The sequence below is a fragment of the Schistocerca nitens genome, chromosome 2 (assembly GCF_023898315.1).
Source record: "Schistocerca nitens isolate TAMUIC-IGC-003100 chromosome 2, iqSchNite1.1, whole genome shotgun sequence".
Taxonomy (NCBI): Eukaryota; Metazoa; Arthropoda; class Insecta; order Orthoptera; family Acrididae; genus Schistocerca; species Schistocerca nitens.
The window spans coordinates 941921028-941946509 of record NC_064615.1 but is presented as its reverse complement, the minus strand read 5'-3'; the positions used below and the strand labels follow the sequence as shown (position 1 = coordinate 941946509).

General features: G+C 40.0%; 1 protein-coding gene across 3 annotated transcripts in view; it reads left to right on the top strand.

Annotated features, from left to right (window-relative positions):
* LOC126237265 (triokinase/FMN cyclase-like) overlaps positions 1-25482 on the top strand; it is a 243471-nt gene that overhangs the window by 94619 nt on the left and 123370 nt on the right. For all 3 annotated transcript variants that reach the window (XM_049947192.1, XM_049947193.1, XM_049947191.1), the window contains exon 2: positions 22608-22739. In XM_049947192.1, coding sequence (XP_049803149.1) covers positions 22614-22739 — 126 coding nt within the window. In that variant the 5' untranslated portion in view covers positions 22608-22613. The remainder of the gene's footprint in view (positions 1-22607; positions 22740-25482) is intronic.

Here is a 25482-nt window from a genome sequence, read left to right as displayed (position 1 = left end):
CAGTTCATAACCAATAGATTGTGGTCAGAATCCACATCTGCCCCTGGAAATGTCTTAAAATTTAAAACCTGGTTCCTAAATCTCTGTCTTACCATTACATAATCTATCTGAAACCTGTCAGTATCTCCAGGCTTCTTCCATGTATACAGCCTTCTTTTGTGATTCTTGAACTAAGTGTTAGCTATGATTAAGTTGTGCTCTGTGCAAAATTCTACCAGGCAGCTTCCTCTTTCATTTCTTCCCCCCCAATCCGTATTCACCTTCTACGTTTCCTTCTCTCCCTTTTCCTACTATCGAATTCCAGTCACCCATGACTATTAAATTTTCATCTCCCTTCACTATCTGAATAATTTCTTTTATTTCATCATACATTTCTTCAATTTCTTCGTCATCTGCAGAGCTAGTTGGCATATAAACTTGTACTACTGTAGTAGGCGTGGGCTTTGTGTTTATCTTGGCTGCAATAATGCGTTCACTATGCTGTTTGTAGTAGCTTACCCGCACTCCTATTTTTTTTATTTATTATTAAACCTACTCCTGCACTACCCCTATTTGATTTTGTATTTATAACCCTGTATTCGCCTGGCCAAAAGTCTTGTTCCTCCTGTGACCGAACTTCACTAATTCCCACTATATCTAACTTTAACCTATCCATTTCCTTTTTTAAATTTTGTAAGCTACCTGCCCGATTAAGGGATGAGACATTCCACACTCCGATCCGTAGAAGGCCAGTTTTCTTTCTCCTGATAACGACGTCCTCTTGAGTAGTCCCTGCCCGGAGATCCGAATGGGGGACTATTTTACCTGCGGAATATTTTACCCAAGAGGACGCCATCATCATTTAACCATACAGTAAAGCTGCATTCCCTCGGGAAAAATTAAAGCTGTAGTTTCCCCTTGCTTTCAGCTGTTTGCAGTACCAGCACAGCAAGGCCATTTTGGTAAGTGTTACAAGGCCAGATCAGTCAATCATCGAGACTGTTGCCCCTGCAACTACTGAAAAGGCTGCTGCCCCTCTTCAGGAACCACATGTTTGTCTAGCCTCTCAACAGATACCCCTATGTTGTGGTTGCACCTATGGTACGGCTATCTGTATCGCTGAGGCACGCATACCTCCCCACCAACAGCAAGGTCCATGGTTCATGGGGGGGATTATACAGACAGCAATTTCATACACTCATTTATTCTGCATCACTCAATACAACAGTGCTGGAGTTGGGCAGTGCCCTGGGTGAGTCCCAGTGGTGCTGGTTTTAGTAAAGAGCCCCGGCTGCATGGTCAGCCATGGAATAAGCAGGCTGTAGTAGCAGCATCCCTTGTCAACAGTGTGGTAATGAGGAACTACCAAGTAAAGGCCCTGGCCCTGCTGATAGGCAGTTGTGGTGGTCCAGGGGGAGCCATCATTGCTGCTGGGTCGGCACATCCCTTAGAGCACAATTTGCCAAGGCATGTAAGTGGTCTATAGCACCAATGGATGCACCAGCATCGTGCATCAGTGAAGTGTACCTGCACAGGCAGTGGTGGACAGGAGCAAGATCTGTCCATACAGGTGATGCTGGAGGGCAACAACATTTGCCCATACATGCAGTGAACAGGAGCTCACACAGGCAATGATGCCTGGGTGGGTAGGTGGCCCAGGCATGAACCATGGTTCCTGAAGGTAGGTGGCTAGTAGCAGGTGGAAGTTAGCCGATATGGGGTTGACCACGCTGGAGGTAACAATTCAGCAGCACTCAGACTAAGTGCAGATACCAGGCCCGCAACTAGAGCAGACAGTATGTGTTAATGGCAGCTTGTTGATCCATGTTTTAGCAATGTCATTCATAGTCTTTCCATCCTACCCGGCTTCTGTCAGTGACTGATGAAGCCTTTCTAAAATTGGTGGTACATATGAAAGCCTGATTTGCTATTGTTTCTGAAATGGCAGTGCTTCTTGCTCTGTCACAAGAGCACCAAGGCACAAGGCATAACTGTTGAGTGACCATGACATCTTTGCCTCAGTTTTTCGGTTGTGTCAGCAACTTCACAGCTCTTCCTGTATAGTAACTTAGCCATTTAGGAATGGTTTTTACAGTGATAGCATAATATGCTTACAGCATCTTATACAAAAGCACCTAACTAGTCCCATATTGCAGCTTTTTGTATCACCCTGGTGTGACATCCCCTGCAAAGTTGGTCATCAAATTTTTCGAATGACAGAGGTAGAATGGTGGTGCAAAATACTGTATTGTTTTCTGATTCAGATTCTTTATTAGTCATTCAGCATTGTTACATGCAATAGACTTCGTCAGTTCACTTAACCTATTAATTTTACAAAATAAATTTTTACATATTTAAGTTGATATTGGGCATTTCTAAAAATTCTTCTAATGAATAGAATGGATTAGTTAACAAGAAGTTATGAACATTATCTTTAAATAATTTGTCAGGCTTGATTGACCCATTTTTAGACAAGTTGTAATATATTTTAATTGCCATATACTTATGACTATTGTTAGTTTTAGCTAATCTATTTTGTGGCAACAGCAGAGAAGTACACGTTCTTGTATAGTAGCCATGCCTTTCATTTGTTACACTTAAATTAGGTAGTTCAGCAAGTATGTAGTTAACACTGTCAAGAATATATAAATTAATTACTGTTAAAATTCTATATTTAATGAACAATGGTTTACAATGTGTTCTATTATCTACCTTAGCCATTACTCTGATTGCTTTCTTCTGGATCACCATAATTTCATTTATTTTTCTGCTGTTTCCCCAGAGTATTAACCCATACTTTAAAACAGATTGAAAAAAGGCGAAGTACGCTGTCCTTACGTACTCAAATGTCACACAACAAATCAGTCTCTTCAACAAATATATAACTCTTGACAACCTAACCACTATGTGATCAACATGAGAGTTCCATGTTAGACTGTTGTCAAGTACAATACCTAAAAACTTTGCCTTTTGTTTTTCTATTTTTGTAGTCTTTGATAGACTGAACCACATATTCTGGGTCTTTTCCTCATTTAATAGCAGACCATTGGCATTAAACCATGATGTTGCATTTTCTTTTGCCAATTTCATATCACTTACAAGGTTATCAAGTACATGGTTTACAGATAGAAAAGTTGTGTCATCTGCATACATATATGTCTTTACATCTATATTTCCTGGTAAGTCATTTATGTGTACAAGGAAAAGAAGTGGTCCCAATTTAGATCCCTGTGGCACTCCATGTTGAACCTCGTTTATGTTTGACAGATGACTTCCTGAACTCACCACCCGGTTCCTTTTATTGAGGTATGATTTGATGAGTTTTAAACTTTTATCACATATTCCATAGTACTCAAGTTTAGAGAGCAGAAGTGAGTGGTCAACACAGTCAAAAGCTTTGCTCAGATCACATAAGGTTACCTGTGCATGCGCATGGTCCTCAAATGCTGCTAGAATGTCTCTGACTAAGAGCTCTATGGCATGTATAGCTGACCTTCCTTTTCTGTAACCAAACTGTGATGCACTTAACATACCATTTAGTTCTAGGTACTCATACATCTGCTTATATATTATGCCTTCAAACATTTTTCCTAGTACTGGAATTAGTGAAATTGGTCTGTAGTTTGCAGGATCTGATTTGACACCCTTCTTAAAGACTGGAGTTACCTTGGATAGTTTGAGAGGATCAGGAAAAAACCCTTCTATGAGACACAGGTTTATAGAATATGTTAATGGTGCTGCAATGTAATGTATGATTTCTTTCAATAGATTGTTTGACATATTAAAAATATCTGTACTGTATGAATTTTTCATTTCATTGACTATTTTAAGAACTTCATGTTGGCATACCTCTTTGAAGTGTTTCAATGATGATCTGGCCCTATTATGATTTAGGTTTGCTCTCTTCAGATAATCTATACATGTTACATTGGGTTTACTGATCAGCTTTTTGATATCATCGGCACAGCTTACAAAATATTTATTGAATGTATCTCCTGGAATTGGGACTGTCTTGTCGAAGTTTATGACTTCACTTTTAACATTATTAATTACTGACCAGGCTGTTTTTCATTGGTTTTTACTATTTTTTATGAAATTTGTGTTGTATCTTAGTTTTGCCAATTGCAACTCTTTCTTATACTGTTTCTTAGTGATTTTTTCGAGATCCTTAATTTCATTAGAATTGTTTGCTTTGGCAAGGCGCTACAACAGCAGTAGCTTATTTTTTAGATTCTCCAGTTCTTTGGTGTACCAAAATTTACCCTTTCTTGTTTTATGGTATTTCTTTTGAACAAGATGGGCTTTTAAAATATCTGTTAAGTAATTGTGGAATGTTTCATAAACTGTTTGGGCACTGGAATCACAGTTTTGAAATAATTTGTCCCAGTTTGTTATGCTCAGCTGGTGTGTTAGTTTTATGAGATTGTGTTTTGTTAATATTAAGGTATTAGATTTTGTTAACTTTTGTGCAGCCTTGCTCTCATCCCCTTTTATAAAATGTCTTAACTCTACCATTAACATGGAGTGGTCCGAGAAAACAAATTCCTTTACCTTGGTGGAGTACATATCACGAGCACAGTTGACAAAAGCATTATCCAAGCACGCTTATAGTCTTGTTGGTTCTGAATTTACATGATGGAAGTTGTGCTGCCTTAGCATATTCAGTGACTTATTTACACTGGGTTTGTTACATGTTACATCAAAGCTTGAATTAAAGTCTCCCCCAATTACAGTTACATACTGTTTCCATTTCGTTATGTAGCAGAGTACACTGTCTAAATTATCTAAAAAAGTTTTATCATCTGAGTCAGGGGAATGGTAGATACATACTATGATAAGTTTCATCATATCACATATGATCCCGGTAATTTCAAAGTGTTTCTCTACACATGCCCAACTAAGATCTAGTTCTCTACACTCTATTTCATTTGAAACATAGATAACAGTACCACCATTACGGTACTGAGATCTGCAAAAACTTTCCATATTTATAACCTTCTGGTACATAGTATTGTATTTGTTCTGGTTTAAGCCAATGTTCTGATAGACATAAGAAAGAATACTTATTCTGTGGCAATGACTCCTCCAGAATTTCAACTTTATTTTCAAGACCCTGAATGTTTAAAAATAGGATGTTGTTGTGACTTATCTGTGAGTTAGCAGGCTGGTTTTTCACATTTTTATTTTCTTCTTGGCTTGAAACCATAAAAAATTATCACTGAATGACACAGATGTATTTTTCCTTTGGCTCCTCCTTAAGCATTGCTGTGTTGCTGCTCCAGTCGTTGTTGGTTCTGCTGCTGCTGCTGCTTCTGCTGATAATGATGGTGCTGCTGCTGTTTCACTTATTTGTGGTGTTTGTTGTTCTATAACTGCTGTGCCTTTCTGTGAATTATTAACATTTGGAGTGTTCACTTGCATTAATAAAATTTCACATTTGTCTTGGAGGGGTGTAGCTTCACTGACATCAGATTTCACATTGGATTCTACAGGATTCACACACTTCCTGTCCATGAGAGGTATGACTTTTCTATCATCACACTGCACATTTGAGATTTTATTTACAAGTTCTAAAATTTTTGTTACTGTTACGTTTTTTCCAAGTACATTTAGATGGTAACCATGTGCTGTGTGAAACCTTTTCCCTAAATTGCTGATGTTCACAAATGTTACATTTTCAAACCGCTTGCAAATATTTTGCATCTCTTTATTTGCAGTTTCAATTTCTTTATTTACACAGGACCATTCCATAAAGTCGTAACGGTGTGGCACTGAAAAAACAATAACATTTGTTCCTCTCAGCTCATACAGTTTTCTTTTTAGCGAGATTAAGAGATTGTTTTTTTCGTTCCTAGCTATATCATTTGATCCCGCCAGGAAGATGGAAAAGTCCTTTTTGCTCAATGAGGAAATTTTTTCTTGACTCATTGACGTAGCAGCACTGAATTTTGCTCCTGGTTTTATTGTACAGCTAAAACTAAAATTCTGACTACTTGTACGCCGAAATTCAGCGGCTGTATTTCGTCCTTGGCTGTCGGCATACAGTTCAATTTTACCGGTACTTGCTGTTCCGAGATTGCCTGTTTCCTGCCTACCTTTGCAGTAAGCGAAGTCTTGTTTGGCACTATTTATTGTGTCTTGTTTGCTAACACATGTCGATATTGTCTCAGTAGAGCAGCTTAGCGGTGGAAGATTTTTCGTGAGCACTTTCGCATATGATCTTTTACTTAACTGCTGCTGAAATATTCCATGTTTTACCTTATTCACAAAGTCGTTTGGTTTTCCACATGGTACACTCGCACTGTTAACTTCACTTTCACAATCCGTAGTCGAAAGTGCTTGAAAGTAATTTTCGTTCACTATATTTATGTTTCTTTCACCGTTTTCTGTATCTTGTATTATCTGTTTGCGTCTTTGTACTTCACTTCTGTCCAATTCTCAGACATATTCGTACTTTCATGGCGCGAGTTTTTCATGTCCCGTTCACTTTTTTCTTCTTTAAGTTTCTTGATATCCATCTTCAAGGAACTGATAATAAATTGTAAACTAGACACCCGTTCGCTGAGCTTTGTAATTTCATCCTTACAACTGTCACAATTTTTCTTTTTCACGGCAAAATTCACACTTTTTCTCAGACAAGCACAACGAATTTTTACACTAGCCGCCATCATATTAGATTTTACTGTGCTGAACTGGATGGAGAATTTAGTTGTATAAGACTAAAGGCAGATAATACCATAACTGTTAGTTTATATAGATCTGCAGTTGGAGCAAAGACATTTTTTTGAAAGATATGAGCTACAATTGGGGGAAATACTAAAATCTTGAAGTCACACACGTCAGTCAACAGAAAGTCTAGTGCTACATGGATAAGAGAGAAAGAGGTGAATAATTAATTTATTTATTGGCAGATTAGATAATGTTAGTTGGGATTTTGTGTACAATATGCATCCGTGGAAGAGTGCTTTTGAAACAGCTTTTGATAATTTTCTGAAAGACTCACTGAGTTATATTATTAATGTTACAATCATTAATTCAAAGTAGCACCAAATATAAACAGAAAAGCAAAAGATTAAATTGATTTACAGATGAGCTGGCTGTCATTAGGGAGATGCTCATACTGCACAGAATATATAAAAATTCTTGTAAACCAGGTCCCAATATGAATGACACTACTTATAGAGCTTATTAAAAAAAAGCTGACTCCTAGCCAAAAACTTCACTTTTGAATATTACATAGAAGGTGCTCCCAACAAATGCAAAGCTGTGTGGGACATTATCATTCTAGAAAATTCCTAAACCAACACAGTATTCAACTCAGAAGAAGGGAATGATTATTTTCTGAAATCAGTGACTGAGCCACATAGGAGGGATACCTACCACTGGAGAGTTATCACCCACAATGAAATTATAAAAACTGTGTCAAAGTTTTCTAAATCCATAAGTATTTACTGTTATTGGTTCTCAGTTTATGTACATAATTTAAAAAAGATACATTTTTTGTGTCAACCTCTTACTTCATTTTTAACACATTTTTAGAATCTAGGTTTTCATGACGTGTTAAAAACTACTTTAAAAAACAAGATAAACATCTACCCCAAAACTAATGACCAATTACTAATGTTTCAGTTTTTTCCAAACCTTTTGAGTCTCTTATGTACAACCAACTAAATAAGTATTCCAAAAATCTTGATCTCTCCAACAGTTAGTTTCCATTCCAATATGGGGAAAATACTAACACTGTTGTCACTGTAGTCATTAACCAGGTGTTAACCATATTTGAAAATAAGGATTTGATATCTTTTGTAGTCTGATCTCAGTAAGCATGTGACTAAGAACTCTTTAAAACACTGTTTGCCAAACTGGAATTTTATTGCATACACACCCTAACTTCACATACACAACCTAACTTTAGTGGTAATCAGGACATATTTAAACAACAGGAGACAGTTTGTCTCAGGTAAAAATACATGCTCTTCATTGCAGGAAGTTCCACTGGTTCCATTTCTGTTCATCATTGCACTTAATGAATTACCTTACCGAATAGGAGCTAATCCAGTTGTGTGTTATGCAGATAACATAACACTGCTCCACACAGCCCCAATACCATGGAATTGCATCAGGCGACTCAGGAAAATAAGAACTAGGAAGAAATTGGTTTTCTTCTAATGAGCTCCTTTGTAATCCTGATAAAACACAGGAACTAATTCTGATGTTAAATAAAATTGTAGAAAGTAGATCAGTAAAATTGTTAGGCTTTCACAATTATTCAAAACTAAATTGGTGTAGGACATGCTAGGCATGTCTGCATCAGAATGGTAGGAGTGTACTACCTCATGCGAAAGCTCACAGATGCAGTTGCTAATGAGTATCTGAATATGGCATATTCTGACATTATCCAGAGAGACGTTTCCTACAGCATACTGATATGGTGACATTCCTGTTACGCCAGTGAAAAAAAAAATCAGAATAATGAGCAAAGTACATCCTAAGGAACATTATCAAGCTCAAGATACTGATCGTTGTTAACATCCACATTTATACAGGACTGCTTTGTCAAAAGCATCTAACCCCCCAAGTGACTCACCGCTCTTTGGTGAGTACGTGCTTGGCTACCACAGGGCCCCAGCTTTTGCAGCACTACTTCCTCTTTTTTGTGCTGCAAACCTCCTCTGATCTTCTGTCAGGTGGTCCTTTCAGTGCAGACTGTACCTGGACTTGGTTTATGATTTTATTCTTGATTTCCAGTTTCACTCTCAGCACTATCTTCACCTTCCATTAACGATTATATGGTCCCCATTATTGGATTTGACCTGCCATCTTTTCCAAATTTTACAGAAGTGCATGTCTTGCAGGGAAGGTCGCCCACTGTGGTGTGTGCTCCACCTCTCTGCCCTTCCATCCTGGCACCCTTCCTTCCTGTTGTCGTACACCCAAACCCCAGTACAGTAGCCATCCCATTGTTGGAGGATCATCAAATACCTGTATGGTGGTAGCCCCCTGACCATGCAGGGATCGCACAGTTGGTGCCTGCGTTGCACATTCCATGTGTATGCCATGGTGTGTGTGTGTCCATCACGACTGGGGCACGGGGCCTCCTGGCAAAGGATTACTGGCCAGGTAGCCATTGCTGTGGCTGGATGGCACCCTCTTCAGAATGGGTGGCTCCATGGTGGATAGTTTGCACATGAAGGGGATTAAACTTTCTCCCACTGGTGGTCACACAGCCCCTGAAGGCTCTTCACATGGACTCAATGAAGTGTGATCCCAATGTGCTCCCTCCCCTGGGCACACTGTGGGAGGAACGCAGGACTAGACGACAAGGTGCAAAATCCTCCCCCAATACCTAGTCTGTACCTGTACTGACAGCGACATCTTTTTGGCCACTTTATCTGTTGTTGAACACATTGAGGACAAATGCAGGGAAGTTGTAGCCATCTCTAAGGTGAAGAGTGGTTTCCTCCTGATTAAAATATCATCTCCTGCCTAGTCAGAGGTGCTGCTCTCTAGCGAAAAGTTGGCTGACATTCCTATGACTGTCACTCGGCACAAGAGTCTCAATATGGTCCAGGGGATCATCTTTCACCGTGATCCTCTTTTTCAATCTGACGATGAATTGCAAACCAGTGTAGAGTGATGGGATGAGCACTTCATCCGTCTCGTCCATAGGGGACCAAGGGAAAACAGAGTTGCTCTTGAGTAGGAAAGGTGGAGGAAGCTGGGAGAGTAACGCATTCATCACAACAGGACACAGCATCGTCAGGTGGGAAATAAACATTACTGATGGTAAAATCCTGATGCACCCTTCATCTTGGCTTTTGAGGGTGATAGATTGCCTGAGAAGGTCAAGTTGATGGTCTACCAGTTTGACGTGAAACCCCACATGTTCCTCCTCCTATGAGATGCTTCAGTTGTATGAAGTTCAGACATACGTCTTCCCATTGCACAAATCCCTGTCTGCAGGGATTGTGGACGTCATCTGCATGTGAACCTGCCTTGTGCCCCTTCCCCCATCTGTGTAAACTGTAGCGAGCTCCACTCACCCTGCTCACCAGATTGCTCCATTTTTGAGTGTGAAAAGAAAATCCAAGAGTACAAGACCCTGGACAAGTTCACATATCAAGAGGCCACGTCCGCAGCTCATGGTTTAGTGGCTAGTGTTGCTGCCTCTGGATCACGGGGTCCTGAGTTCGATTCTTGGTCGGGTTGGGGATTTTCTCTGCCCGGGGACTGGGTGTTTGTGTTGCCCTCATCATTTCACCATCATCATCATTCATGACAATGTCTAGATTGGACTGTGTAGAAAATTGGACTGTGTAATAATTGGGACTTTTTACGGGCACTGATGACCGCACAATTGAGCGCCCCACAAACCATACATCATCATCATCATCATCAAGAGGCCATAAAAAGTATGAGCATCTTAATCCCACACAAATGACTCAGTCTTATGTTACAGCTGCTATCTTATCTATCAATGGTGCTTTCCTTTGTTGTGCCTCTTACAGTGAGCCCTCAGAGTTCTTTGCTAATACATGTCTTACATGTGGTTGGGGGTCCTTCTGGTGCTTCCACCACACCACTTTCACTTCAGGAGCATTGACTCTCCACCTGCCAGAGACACGAGTCTTCATCCCCCAGCCAGAGGCACCTCATCCTCCTATGGCTTCTCTAGCTAGGGAGAGACCCATTGGGACTCTTGCTTCCATGGTTCCTGCTGGTCCACAGCCAGATGGCAGCAGGTGGCTGAAGGAACCTAAGACTGCTGGCCACTGTACTTCTCATTCTTCCTCTGTCCCTGAAACCAATTCAGAGGAACCTTCTCAATCCTCATTATATATAAAGTGATACACCTTTGAAGGCTGTGGCTGTTCAGGTAGGGTGCATCAGGATTTTACCATCAGTAATGTTTATTTCCCACCCGACGATGCTGTGTCCTGTTGTGATGAATGCCTTACTCTCCCAGCTTCCTCCACCTTTCCTACTCAAGAGCAACTTCAATGGCCATAACCCTATCTACATCTACATTGTTGCTCTGCAATTCACTCTTAAGTGCCTGGCAGAGCGTTCATTGAACCGTTTTCATACTACTTCTCTGCCATTACACTCAGGAATTGTGCATGGGAAAAAGGAACACCTAAATCTTTCCGTTCGAGCTCTGATTTCTGTTCTTTTATTATGGTGATCATTTCTCCCTACGAAGGTGGGTGTCAACAAAATATTTATGCATTCGAAAGAGAAAGTTGGTGATTGAAATTTCATAAATAGATGTCGCTTCAAAGAAAACCGCCTTTGTTTCAGTGAGTGCCACCCCAACTCATGTATCATATCAGTGACTCTCTCACTCCTATTGCGCAATAACTCAAAATGAGCTGCCCTTCTTTGCACTTTTTCGATGTCCTCCATCAATCTTACCTGGTAAGGATCCCATACTTCACAGCAAAATTCCAGCAGAGGACAGACAAGTGTAACAAAGGCTGTCTCTTTATTGGGTTTGTCGCATCTTCTAAGTGTTCTCTGTAGAGTGGTACAATGTTCACTGGCTGTGGTAAAGACATCAAGTCGTTACTGGTACAGCTTGATCTGTGTCTCTTGAGCTCTGGTGCCACCACACACTTCAGTGTGACACACAGAACTTATTCAACCACTGATCTCTCCTTTTTCTGCTGTGGTCTCCTGCCATCTATCCACTTCGGGGTCCATGATGACCTTTGTGGTAGTGACCTCTTCCCAATCTTCTTGTCCCTCCCTCAGTGTTATTCCTCTCCAGGATGCCTATCCAGATGGGTTCTCTGTAATGCTGACTGGGGTGGTTTCACCACTGCTCCCCACAACAAGGCAGTATTGATGTGGTTGTTCAGCAAACAATGGCAGCAATTCTTTTGGCTGCCAATGAAATCAGCCCCTCTTCCTGGGGATCCCACCATTGGTGGACCCCAGAGATCTCTGCAGCCATTAGAAAATGTAGGCAGGCTCTCCAATGCCATAAGCAGCACCCTTCACTGGAGCATCTCATTGCCTTTAAGTGATTCCGTGCCCATGTCTATCTCATAAAATGATGAAAACAAGAATCCTTGGAATGGTACTTTTCCACCATTGGGTCACATAACTCTCCATCACAAGTATGGGCAAAAATCAGACACCTTTACAGCTTCCAGTACCCTGCAGGTGTACCATGTATTTATTTAGATGGTGCTGTTTATACAGATTCGCACAGTGAGTTGAGAGAATGCACTTATCTTTTACTGCCCACCACCTGGAGCCACATAATGCCCCATTCAATGAATGGGAACTCTCCAGTGCCCTAGCCCATTGCCCTTATATGGCCCCAGGGCCAGACCACAGTAAAAAAAAAAAAGGGGGGGGGGACTTGCACACCATTGATGATGATGAGATGATGAGGACAATACAACACCCAGTCCACGAGGAGAGAAAATCTCCAACCCGGCTGGGAACCAAACCAGGCCCCTTGCATGGTAGGCAAACATGTTACCCCTCAGCTAAGCACGTGGTCACCACATCCGCAACCAAATGCTGAGACATCTCTCAGTAGACTGTCAGTGTCACATCCTTGCCCCCTTTAATTGGATCTGAAATATGGATGAGTTCCTGTCTCAGTGGCGAGAAAGCTCAATAATTCTGGTACTGAAACCGCATAAGAACACGCTCGAGATGGACAGTTATCGCTCAATCAGCCTTACTGACATTCTCTGTAAGTTCGTTGGATGCATGGTGGGCAAGTGGCCATGTTGGCTCCTTGAGTCTCAGGGCCTTTTGGCTGCTTCTCAGGGAGGTTTTCCCAAAGACTGCTCCACCACTGATAATTTGGTTTACCTGGAGTCCACCATCTGGACAGCCATTACAAGCTGTCAGCACCTCATAGCTGTCTTTTCAGGTGTCACCACATCCTCACTATGTTACATAAGTGGGGTCTCCGGGGTTCACTCCCAATTTTTATCCAGAACTTCCTGTCACACCATACGCTCTGGGTCAGGGGTGTCAACTTATAAAAAATATTGGGGGTGCCCATACGGGGGTCATAATTTTAGATGAAAAATAGTGAGTTTTAAAGTTTTTTTAAGCATTTTAGACATATGATAAAGATTAGAGCTCCAAAAAACTGGACTCTCGATAACTCAACACTCCGGGAAACTCAACAAGCCTGACACATTTTTTGGCTTTGAGAAACAGAAACAAAACATAAACACGCATGGTATTTTTGTAAAAAGCTAATTTAATTTACAGTAATAATCATGCTTTTAGACTATTACAGAGCAGTGAATATATAGCTCGGAAAAGACTGAAATTATATTTAAATAAATCCTAATCTATCATTAAAGGAATAAAATATAAAACATTGCTGTCACACAATAATAGCACTTTGATTAATAAGTGAAATAGCAAATTTAAGCTTACTTTGATAAGGTTCAAGGTTCATTAACTAAAAACAATATCTGAAAGTTAATGCTTTAATACAGTTAATAAAGTTAATACAGTGTGCCTAATACTTTCAGTCAAAAAGTATGTAAATAGCAGGTTTTAATTGGGTCTTACACCCTAAAAATATTTAAGTATTTGAAAAGAACTGATACAGTACTATACTAATATAGTAATACAGTACTAGACTGGTACTAATATTTCAAAACTGAAAATTTAACATTATGTATTTATTTAATTCTCTATTTTATAAAGATTTTTGATATTGCTCTAAATGCCATTATTAGGGCTAGAGCGTTTTTAGAAAGGTGCAAATGTCAACCGTCTGACTGGATTATTGAATATGAAATCATTGATGACTGGTAGGATATCCAATTCATCCAAAACATCTCATTGAGCGAGGTGGCACAGTGGCTAGCCCACTGGACTTGCATTCGGGAGAACGACGGTTCAATCCTGCATCCAGCCATCCTGATTTAGGTTTTCCGTAATTTCCCTAAATTGCTCCAGGCAAATGCTGGGATGGTTCCTTTGAAAGGGCACGGCGACTTCCTTCCCTGTCCTTCCCTAATCTGATGAGACCGATGACCTCGCTGTCTGGTCTCCTCCCCCAAAACAACTCAACCAAAAACATCTCGGTGGGCATGAAGAACAACCAAGTTGTTCAATTGCTTCTGTCCCATTGTTGATCGGAGGTATGACTTCAGACGTCTAAGGGTCCTAAATGACCGTTCTGCTGTTGCTGTCGTGACTGGAACTACTTGGAGAAGCTTAATCCACTTCACTACTTCACATAACATTTCTCCAACTGCATGTACTTTCTTACATCACGCATGCTTTTTAAGACCAGTTGTTTTTTATTAGCAATATCGGCTAACATATTCAAGTGTAAGCGCAGTCTCTCAGTGTCTAAGTCATTATTGAAAAACTCAGTTGATTTTTCCAAATTTGTTTTACCTCTGTTTACTGAAAGCAAGCACTCTTGTTCAACTGCAATGACCTGTGTTAGTCCAGTTGAAGCAAACAGTTCAGTAATGCAAGATTGCACCATTTCACAAACTTCAATGTAAATAGCTTAGTAGTATTTAGTATTCCTTTGGGGTTTTGAAAGTGGGCGGTGAGCTGGCTTCATTGTTTTCATACTTCTTTGGTATACTTTGATTCCGAGAAAGTGAAGCATCATCAACTTTTGAAGGTTTTTCTTTTAAACACAATTCCCAAAAGTGTTTAAAACTATCATGCCTTCCATTCAATATACAAATGAAGCCCTCATATATTTTTTCAGATCAGCAACACTTAGATGAGGGCACTGAATTTTTTCATTGACATCCTCTTCTTGGTTCATTGCATGGCAATAAAGACATAAAAAGAAATAAGTCTTGAATTGTAACATTGACTCAAAGTAGCATGCACATTTGTAGCCTGCCTCTGTTTTGTCCTCTGCAGAAAATATTTCAAAAAAACTCTAGAAGTTCTTCAAAGTTTTTCAATATTCTGAAGATACTAGAAGCTCGCATGATCTATCGAGTCGGACAAAGGGGTCGTAGACCAGTTTGGTCATTGGTGCTCTCACAGCGTATGCTTCTGCAAAGTCCCATCCTTTTGTTGGATTCCCTTACGGTGTTTATTAAGTCCTTGGCGAAAGTCATAATATATAAGATGGTGGAGACTGTCTACAACTGCCAAGTCTAAACTATGAGCAGTGCAGTGCACATAACGTGCTTTTGGTTGTACTTTTTCATGAATCAAAGAATCACTTGTTTTGTCAACCATAATAGAAAAATGTTCAGTCTCCTTAATTGAAGCCAATACCTTTCTCAACAAAGACTTTCCTAATAGATCAATGATCTCGTTTTGAATATCGTGGGATGTCCGCTTATATCCCGAATGCCGTAACCAATCTTTAAACTCAGGTATGTCATTCTTTCGGAGTTCCAACAATTGAAAAAAAATTGAGTTAACATTTTTGCGCCCTCTAATTGCTAGTCCTTGTCGGCATAGAAATTGCACGGAAGTAAAAATTGTCTCAAGAGCTAAACGGCCTTTCTTTATATCACTATCTAACTGTTCATTCAACTGGGTGGCCACACGTCAGTTAGTGATAGAATTTAGTTTCAGAACACCTTATTTATGCGTAAATGTATTTTCATGAATACAGAATTTTTCCAAAACCTTTTTCCAGTTAGAAAACCCTACGGAAGTAAATGAATATTCTTTTTTTGCAGAAAATTGTAAGAGATATTTAGCATCTGTCTCTTTGCAGGTTTTGCAAAAAACTTTTTTGGTAGATGGTTTATATTCTAGCCATGTATATTTGATCAACTAAGACTTCTGAAATGATCTTCCCTCACTGGATTGTCCAGGTTTCGGCTGTGAATGGTTCTTGCCTGAAGACGACGAAGTGATTGATGACACAGTAATTATTGGAGATTGACTTACAGTATCATCAACTTCCAAGTGCGCCTTTTTGGTAACAAATTTATCCATTGCAAACTTAATTCACAATACTCTAAGAGACTAAAGTAAATGAACGAAATATAGTCATATAAAATAGTCCACTATACACTAAAGTCGGAATACTAAACACATCTGCAGCATGCACTGAATGAAACTAACCACAGTGAATGACTGCGACAGCAGTGTGGGCTTGATATAGTCACAACATTGTAATGTCTCGAAGCGTTAAGGCGACACGAGGCGGAGGGTTCCAGGCGCTTCTGTCCCAGTCCTTTTGATGTGGCTGTGGCCACAGCGCTGGCCCGCCGGCACCAGACTTTACCCGGAGGTTCACGCACCGGGACAAATTCTAAGTGTGCCCGCAGGACTGGAACACTATCACGATTCACACCATTAGTTTTCAGTTAACCTGCTTACTACCACAATAATTATTTGTCTTAACTCATTACTGAATTTATTTTAAAAGGTAACTATTGTCAAACAAGGAAAATAAAAAATTATAACATAAATTTTTGATTTTACAAAGCATAATATAACTAATAATTTTCTTAAATTATTGGGGGGCCTCCACTCCCCAACTTCCCAAACAAATTTTTGAGGGGGCTTGGGTCCCCTCAGACCCCATGGAGTCAGTGTCTGTGTTCTGTGTTCAAGTGGCTGCTTCACTAAGTACCTCCCCATATCCAAGAAAATGGGGACCTGTAGGGCTCTGTACTGAGCATACCCTCTTTCTGGTTGCCATCAATGGCCCAATGGAGGGTGTGGAATATTTGATATTGCCCTTGCTATATGCTGATGATTTTGCATTTATTATTGATCCCATAGTATAGGCACTGCTAAGTGTTGCCTACAGGGCACCATACAAAAGGTGCATTTGGGAACGATATCCAATGGCTTTCGGTTTTCAGCCACCAAGACTCATGTGACGCACTTTTGTTACCATCATATTGCCCACCAATACTAAGAGCTTTACCTAGACAATCAATTACTTCTTGTAGCTGAGACACACCACTTTTTGGGACTCATCGTTGATTACCAGTTGACGTGGCTTCCCCTCTTTCACCAACTTAAGTGAAAGTGCTGGTGACACCTCAATCCACTTCACTGCCTCAGCGGCACTAGCTGGGATACAGATCACTCTACCCTTTTGTGGCTCTACAAAGCCCTGATTTTGTCCCATCTTGATTATGGGAGTCTTGCATATGGTTCAGCATCACCCTCAGCATTGTGGGTACTGGATCCCACTCATCATTGTGGGCTCTGACTTGTGGAAGGGGCCTTCCGAACTGGCCCTGTGAACAGCTTGCTACCTGTGAACAACCTGGTAATAGAGGCTGGAGTCCCTCCATCACCCATCACATGCCAACAACAGCTGCTGAATTTTGATATACATGTTAGTAGCTTCCCTGAACATCCAAATTACCTTGTCCTTTTCCCTGTAAGGGAGCTCCCCCTCACACAATGGCCACCCAGAACTGGGAACGTTTACAATTGCTGAACGCCTCCAGTGTCTCTGTTTGAAACTTCACCTCCTCTACTATCGCCTCTGGTCAGAGAGGCATCATGTCCACCCCCATGGCTTGTGCCTCAACCTCGGTTTTGTCTCGAAGTATCCTTTAGTCCAAAAGATACCATAGGCCCCCTGATTTTTTGTTGCCTGTTCTTGGCTGTCCTTGAGATGTATCTGCGTTCAGAAGTGGTATTCACTGATGGCTCAACAGTCGATGGAAGAACAGGCTTTGCATACACATGTGCATGGTGCAGTGAACTCCACTCTACATCAGATGGCTGCAGTGTCTTCACTGCTGAATTAATGGCCATTAAACTAGCCCTTAGCCATGTTTCTTGCACTGGCAATAATATCCTAATCTGTAGTGACCCCTTTAGCAGCCTGCAGGTCATAGATCAGTGCTTCTCTCCTCACCTACTAGTTATAACTATCCAGAGTATTGTCTCTGACCTCCATCAAGCTGGAAAGCCAGTTGTTTTCATTTGGAGCCCAGGTCATGTTGGGATTTTGGAAACAAATGAACTGACTCTGGAAATGGGGGTCCCAGAACTGGACCTTTGTTTGCTGGGATTATGGAACTCAGAATGATCTGCCCTGATCTCCCCAAACAAACTGAGGACAATCACGGAGACCACAACCCCGTGGCAGTCTTCCTTGCATACTTCTTGCAGGGAATCTGCCGTCCTCTGCCAATTCTGCATTGGCCACACCTGGCTGACCCCTGGTCACATTCTGAACCATGAGGATCCCTCTTACTGCCGATGCACAGCCCAACTGATGGTGGCCCACTTAGTCATAGACTGCTCTAATTTGGCTGCTTTGAGGTGCACATTACTCTTCCTGACAAGCTACCTCTGGTGCTGGCAGAAGAAGCCAAATCGGCTCTTCTGGTGTTAGATATTTCCCCATGAAGGTGGTTTTTATTCATCCATGTAAGGTAGGGATGTTTGGCCTTCGATGACCACTCTTGGTTTGCCACTTAATGGATGAAGGGACTGATGACCTTGCAGCTTAGTTCTTTTCACTTCAAACCAACCAACCGATCACAGGTATCTTAAGTTAGTTCAACACCACAAGAAATTTTCACCTTCACAGCACTAGAGGCAAACTGGAATTTGATGTATTGAGACACCGCTTGACAAAGACTGTGGACTCGCATAAAATAATACTCCTAATTTTTTTTAGTAAGCTTCCAATATCAGTCCTTGCCCCATAATGTTTTCAAAGTTAATATTTGTGACAGGTTACTGAAACACCCATTTATAAAATTGTGGGATAGAAGAACTGTTTGAAATAAACATTATCCATGTTCGTTTAAGAATATTTCTAAAAAGTGGAATAGAGATTTTTTGAACTTCCCTGTAAAAATTAATATATTGTATATTAATGTGAAAACCTCTTCCACTGTAAGTGGTCAGTGGTTAAATGGAAAATGTAATACTTCATTTCACCTCCATTCTTCAGATATTTAGAAAATATTTTTTCTGAAAAGTGGCAGAAAATGATCAAGTTTGGGTTAGCTTTTTCCTATTCCTACCTCTGACCTCAGTATTCCATGTCCCACCTCCATTGTTTTCTACATTGTTTTCGTGAATTTGTTTCTGACCAAATCAAGAGAATTTGCTTGATCAGGCTATTTTTGTGTGTGTCTGTGCGTGTGCATGTGCATGTGTCGACCTTACAGACATCCTACACAAAACAAATACAGCAGAAAGATCTGTGAGAGTGATAAAAAGTTGAGGAATCAAGAGTGGTGATGGCAACAGGTTATTTTGACTTAGATAATTAATACGTAAGAAATGGGTGGACCAGTTCAACATCTATGAAGAATACATGGCAAATACTCTTTCACAGCAGGTTTTTGGGTAGACCATAATTTGCTTTTGTTTAATATGAATTCTCAGACCTACTTTTCAAAGCAGAATGACATCCTTTGAACCAGTTGTTGGTGAATTTTGCCATGGGAGGGGTGAACAATGGCTGATTTACCAACAGACATCTGTTTGTGCCCCTGACAATAATAGACACGTAGTTTAGAGCTGCTTCATTTAACTGATCTGTAGTTTTGAATATGAGTGTGACTTAAAACTTTCCTCTCGTCACACTATGAAAATTTTTCGGGAGGTTTAAAATTTACTTTATCTTTACAAACTGTAGCATACTGTCAGTAACTAACTATTGATACTATATGCTTGAAGACTTCCAGCAAAAACTGAGATTGGGAGGATAAGATCACTAGTTGCTAAGCATTTTGTTTCTCTGTTACAGGTATAGCTTTTTTAAAAAAAATGGTCATCATGTACTACTTTTGGTCCTAACAAATTTATTACATATTGGATTGGAACATATGAAAAATTCTCTTTAATTATAAACTTCCAACTTCTGAATCATTCAAGCCATTTGTGTTTTATATAGTTTAAAACTTTGTTATTGCTTATACATTTGCTCTTCCTTTTCATTACTGAAGTATCAGCCACAATACTAGGTAACTCACAATAATCACTAAAAATGTCAATTTTAAAATTATAGTTAAAATTGAAACTTTAACTTTTCAGTTAAAAATATGGTTTTATATTTCACTAAAAACATAATAGCTCAAGCACACCTGCCCATTGCTACAATAAGTCTGTCAAGTAACTGTGGTGGTGTAGACAGGCATTTTACAAACCCAAGTAAAAACCAAACAAGTATACCCAAGGGTACAAGACAAGAAGCAAAAATATGAGTGTCAAAGTTGTGGACACACCTTAGTATCTGAGTGATAATGTGCTGATATTTAATTATCACATTTACCTGGTAATTAATTGTTTGTCCAATATGGTATGAATTTTAAGTGTTGACAGCCTTCTCAGATTTATGTGTATTATAAATATGGCATTCATGTCATTCTGGTTTTTCAAGTGTCGTACAGTCTTATGATCAATGCATTGACATTATTTCTGCTACCTTTAGATCATTATTATCTGCAGAAATATGTCTATAGAACATGGGCAGAAGGGGGACAAGAAATTGTGAATGAAGATTAAGGAGTAAGAGGAAGAGTAGGGATGAGAAATGTAAAATGCAGATTGAGAGATGGTAGGTGGAATGTAAATGCCAACCGAGCGAGGTGGCGCAGTGGTTAGCACACTGGACTCGCATTCGGGAGGACGACGGTTCAATCCCGTCTCCAGCCATCCTGATTTAGGTTTTCCGTGATTTCCCTAAATCGTTTCAGGCAAATGCCGGGATGGTTCCTTTGAAAGGGCATGGCCGATTTCCTTCCCAATCCTTCCCTAACCCGAGCTTGCGCTCCGTCTCTAATGACCTCGTTGTCGACGGGACGTTAAACACTAACCACCACCACCTGTAAATGCCAAAATAGATGAGATAGTGGTTCAGTTGCATGTGAAGACTGCATTTAACTTTATACACAGTCCAGTCATATTAGTGTGACCACCTGTCAAAAGCCTAAACAACAATATTCTGCAGAGTGAACATGCAGGAAGAGAGCTAGTGAGGACCTGGAACGTACTAACAGGGATATGGAGCCATGCTGACTCCAGTGCCATGGCTAGCTGTGCTACATTTCTTGGTTGAAGATCCATGGTATGAACAGCCCAAGCAACAAGGTCCCACAGATTCTCAATTGGATTTAAATCTAGGGAGTTTGGTGGCCAGAGGAGTATGGTAAACTCTTCCTGATGCTCTTCAAACCATGTGCGTACACTGCAAGCTGTTTAACATAATCCATTGTGCTGCTGGTAGATGCAATTACACTGAGGAAAAATCAAACTGCACATAGGGATGGATATGGTCCCAAGGATAGATGCATACTCGTGTTGATCCATTGTGTCTTTCAGAATGATAAAATCACCCACGGAATGCCACAAAAACATTCCCCAGACTGTAACACTCCCTCTTACATCCTGGACCCATCTTACGATTGTTGCAGGGCTGTACATGCCAATGACCATCTGTCTGACAGAGCAGAACATATGATCCTTCTGAAGAAGTCACTTTTGTCCCTCAGTGGATGTCCAGTTGCGGTACTGGCAGAATTGCAGCCTTTGTCACTGATGAGTAATCACCATAGGTGCATGAATCAAGCAACTGGTTCAAGGCCCATATGCAGTAATGTTTACTGAACGTTCATTGAGGAGGCGCTATTGGTAGCCCCTTGGTTCATGTGGGTGCTCAGTTGATTAACAGTTGCATGTATATTTGCCTGTACTCATCCCTGCAGCCGTCATTCACAACTGCCGTCTATGGCCCTTAGAGCACTACAGTTGCCTTGGTGCAGGTTTTGGATAGTGCCATCTTGCCATGCATGGTATACTGCAACCACTGTGACCAGTGAACAGTTTACAGACTTAGCCATTCCATAAATGCAGCCATCCTTGGCTTGAAAGCTGTTTATCATGTCCCTTTTAGATGTCAGATGCACTCCATTTTCCATTTCCGCATTATGACAATGACTGTACTGTTTTCCACATTTCTGTGGCATGCTTTATATACCCTCTACTGCCAGTGCTGCCATCTACCATCTGTGAGTGTTATTGCACGTTGATGTCAACAAAGGCAGTGGTCACACTAGTGTGATGGATCGTGTATATACACAGAGCAGAAAGATATAAGTACAGGAATTATCAGGTGAAGGTGTGGAGTAGTGGTTGCTGCACTTTAGTAAGGAAGAAATGAACGAGAAATTGAGGGTGTTTTAAATAGTGAGTGAGTGAGAGAGAGAGAGAGAGAGAGAGAGAGAGAGAGAGAGAGAGAGAGAATGACAATGCAGTGTGGGAAGAATCATTGCTTAAATACCTCTGTGCGTATTGTAATAGTCTAATCGTGACTTCCTGGTTTCTACAGGAGCAATAAGTAGGAGGTTTTAGTATATTTCTGCATTCGTCATTTAATACTGGTCCCTGAAAAGTAAGCTTTCACAGGATAGTTGATGCCTGCCATCAACAGTATACTAGTTCAGGCTTTTTTAGAATCTTCATGTGTTCTCTCATGGTTCAAACAAATCTTTCTAGTTTTATACAATTTTCATGTTATTAATCATGACTCCATGTGTGTCACCATATCAGGTTATGATCACAATGAGTAAATTATCCTGCTACAAACACTTTTTTATAATTTTGTAATGTTATCTGTTGATGTAAATTAGAAATTAGTTTTTGTACTCATGGTAAGAAGGTAAAACTATTCAAGTATTTACTTGTTTGCCTCATATTTGTTACAGACTACAATGGATCCTGGAAAGAAACTGATCAACTCAGTAGACAGTTGTGTTGATGACATGCTTAAGGGACTTGTTTCTTGTCATCCAGGACTGGATCTGCATGAGAAGAGGAGAGTAGTACTTGTAAAAGAGGTACCACTGTATATATATAAATATATTTCCGGGAGAAAAAGTGTTTGACTACCTCTATATAACCCTCTATCTTTATAGGAGCAATTTTATTCAGTTAACGAATTAATAATAATAATAATAATAATAATTAACTCCAGTATGTTCTGCCAGTCGTAAAAGGCGACGAAAAGAACAAACCACTAATAGGGCTAACCTCCCTTTTAGTGTGATTAGTTGGTTCAGGACAGAACTAATGAAGCCTCGGACTAGCGCTGTCATGGTCGGGGACGACGCTTGAACCCTATGCCCGTCCACAATGGTAACTACACTGCTAGCCACACGGAAAATGATTTAAAACCAAATAGAAGTGTTTTGCAATATATGCTTCCTGCAACCACTCTAGAAGGAAAACAAAGACAGAGGATGAGATGGTCAGATGCAGTTAACTGACACCTCATGTACTGTTATTAACAAGCAACAAACTTAGGAACCAACACAACTGGATACAGATCACAAGTATACACAACATTTATTACCAGATACCCAGAATTAAAATTTTTAACAGAACAACGACTAGCTGATCAGATCCGTGTAATAATCAAAAATAACAGGACACCCTAGTCAGAATTAAAAAACATCAAACAACAAGTACAACAAATACTGGAACAAAATAATGTGCAATCAGAAGAAGAAGAAAATAAAGTAATGGACACAAACATCCCAGAGCAAACAAACAAAGAACAACACACATCAATTAAACAATCAGAGGAAAACGAAATCTTAAGACAGCCACCAGAATAAGCACAAATAGAACACGAAGTGACACACATGTTAGATATAGAAGAAAAATTTCAGCTGACACATATAGAATACAGAGACACAAATACAGACATTAGACCATTCTTGCATAGACCACCAAATAACCCACATGTTGAAACAACAATAACAATTATCAACACAATCATACACAACAAAATAAATGAAAATACAACAATGGAAGAGTTACAACTACTGGTTTATATAGGAGCACTCACTACACTAAATACACACACTAGCCAGAGATCAGAACCAACCAACACACAGAAGAAACCCACAAAACTAGCATGGCAACACAGGCTACAGATCAGAATAGAAAAACTGAGAAAAGACATTGGACAGCTAACACAATTTATAAGAAATGAAATATCAGACAAAAAATGAGAAAGGTTAGGTAAAATCTCACAACAAGAAGCAATAGAGCAATTAGATGAAAAGAAGCAGAAATTACAAGCATTGACCAAACGATTTAGAAGATACAAAAACAGTGAAAATAGAAGGAAACAAAACCAAACATTCAACACAAACCAAAAGAAATTTTACCAGACAATAGATAACACACACATTAAAATAGACAATCCACCAAACATAACAGACATGGAACACTTCTGGAGCAACATATGGTCAAACCCGGTACAACATAACAGGCATGCACGGTGGATACAAGCAGAAACAGACACATACAAGATGATACCACAAATGCCTGAAGTGATAATTTTGCAACATGAAGTCATCCGAGCAGTTATTCTATGCACAATTGGAAAGCCCCTGGAAAAGATAAAATAGCAAATTTATGGCTAAAGAAGTTCACCTCAACACATTCACATCTAACTAAATTATTTAACATATCTAAAAACAAAGATGATGAGACTTACCAAACAAAAGCGCTGGCAGGTCGATAGACACACAAACAAACACAAACATACACACAAAATTCAAGCTTTCGCAACAAATGGTTGCTTCATCAGGAAAAAGGGAAGGAGAGGGAAAGACGAAAGGATGTGGGTTTTAAGGGAGAGGGTAAGGAGTCATTCCAATCCCAGGAGCGGAAAGACTTACCTTAGGGGGAGAAAAGGACAGGTATACACTCGCACACACACACATATACATCCGCACATACACAGACACAAGCAGACAAGAAACCTAAAGATCAAGCAGACACAGCAAACCAGCAAAATATCGCACCATAACATGCCTACCAACAATATACAAAACATGTCTGCTTGTGTCTGTGTATGTGCGGATGGATATGTGTGTGTGTGCGAGTGTATACCTGCCCTTTTTTCCCCCTAAGGTAAGTCTTTCCGCTCCCGGGATTGGATTGACTCCTCACCCTCCCCCTTAAAACCCACATCCTTTCGTCTTTCCCTCCCCTTCCCTCTTTCCTGATGAAACAACCGTTTGTTGCGAAAGCTTGAATTTTGTGTGTATGTTTGTGTTTGTTTGTGTGTCTATCGACCTGCCAGCGCTTTTGTTTGGTAAGTCTCATCACCTTTGTTATTAGATATATTTTTCCCATGTGGAATGTTTCCCTCTATTAAATTATTTAACAGTTACATTGCAGACCAATACACAGTCCCTGATACACTTACACAAGGAATAACTTATCTGAAACCTAAAGATCAAGCAGACACAGCAAACCCAGCAAAATATCGCACCATAACATGCCTACCAACAATATACAAAACATTAACTTCAGTCATTACACAGAAATTAATGACACATGCAACACAGAACAAAATTATAAATGAAGAACAAAAAGGCTGCTGCAAAGGAGCATGAGGATGTAAAGAGCAACTGATAATAGATGCAGAGGTGACATATCAAGCTAAAACTAAACAAAGGTCGCTATACTATGCATACATTGATTACCAAAAAGCTTTTGATAGTGTACCCCACTCATGGTTACTACAAATATTGGAAATATACAAAGTAGATCCTAAATTGA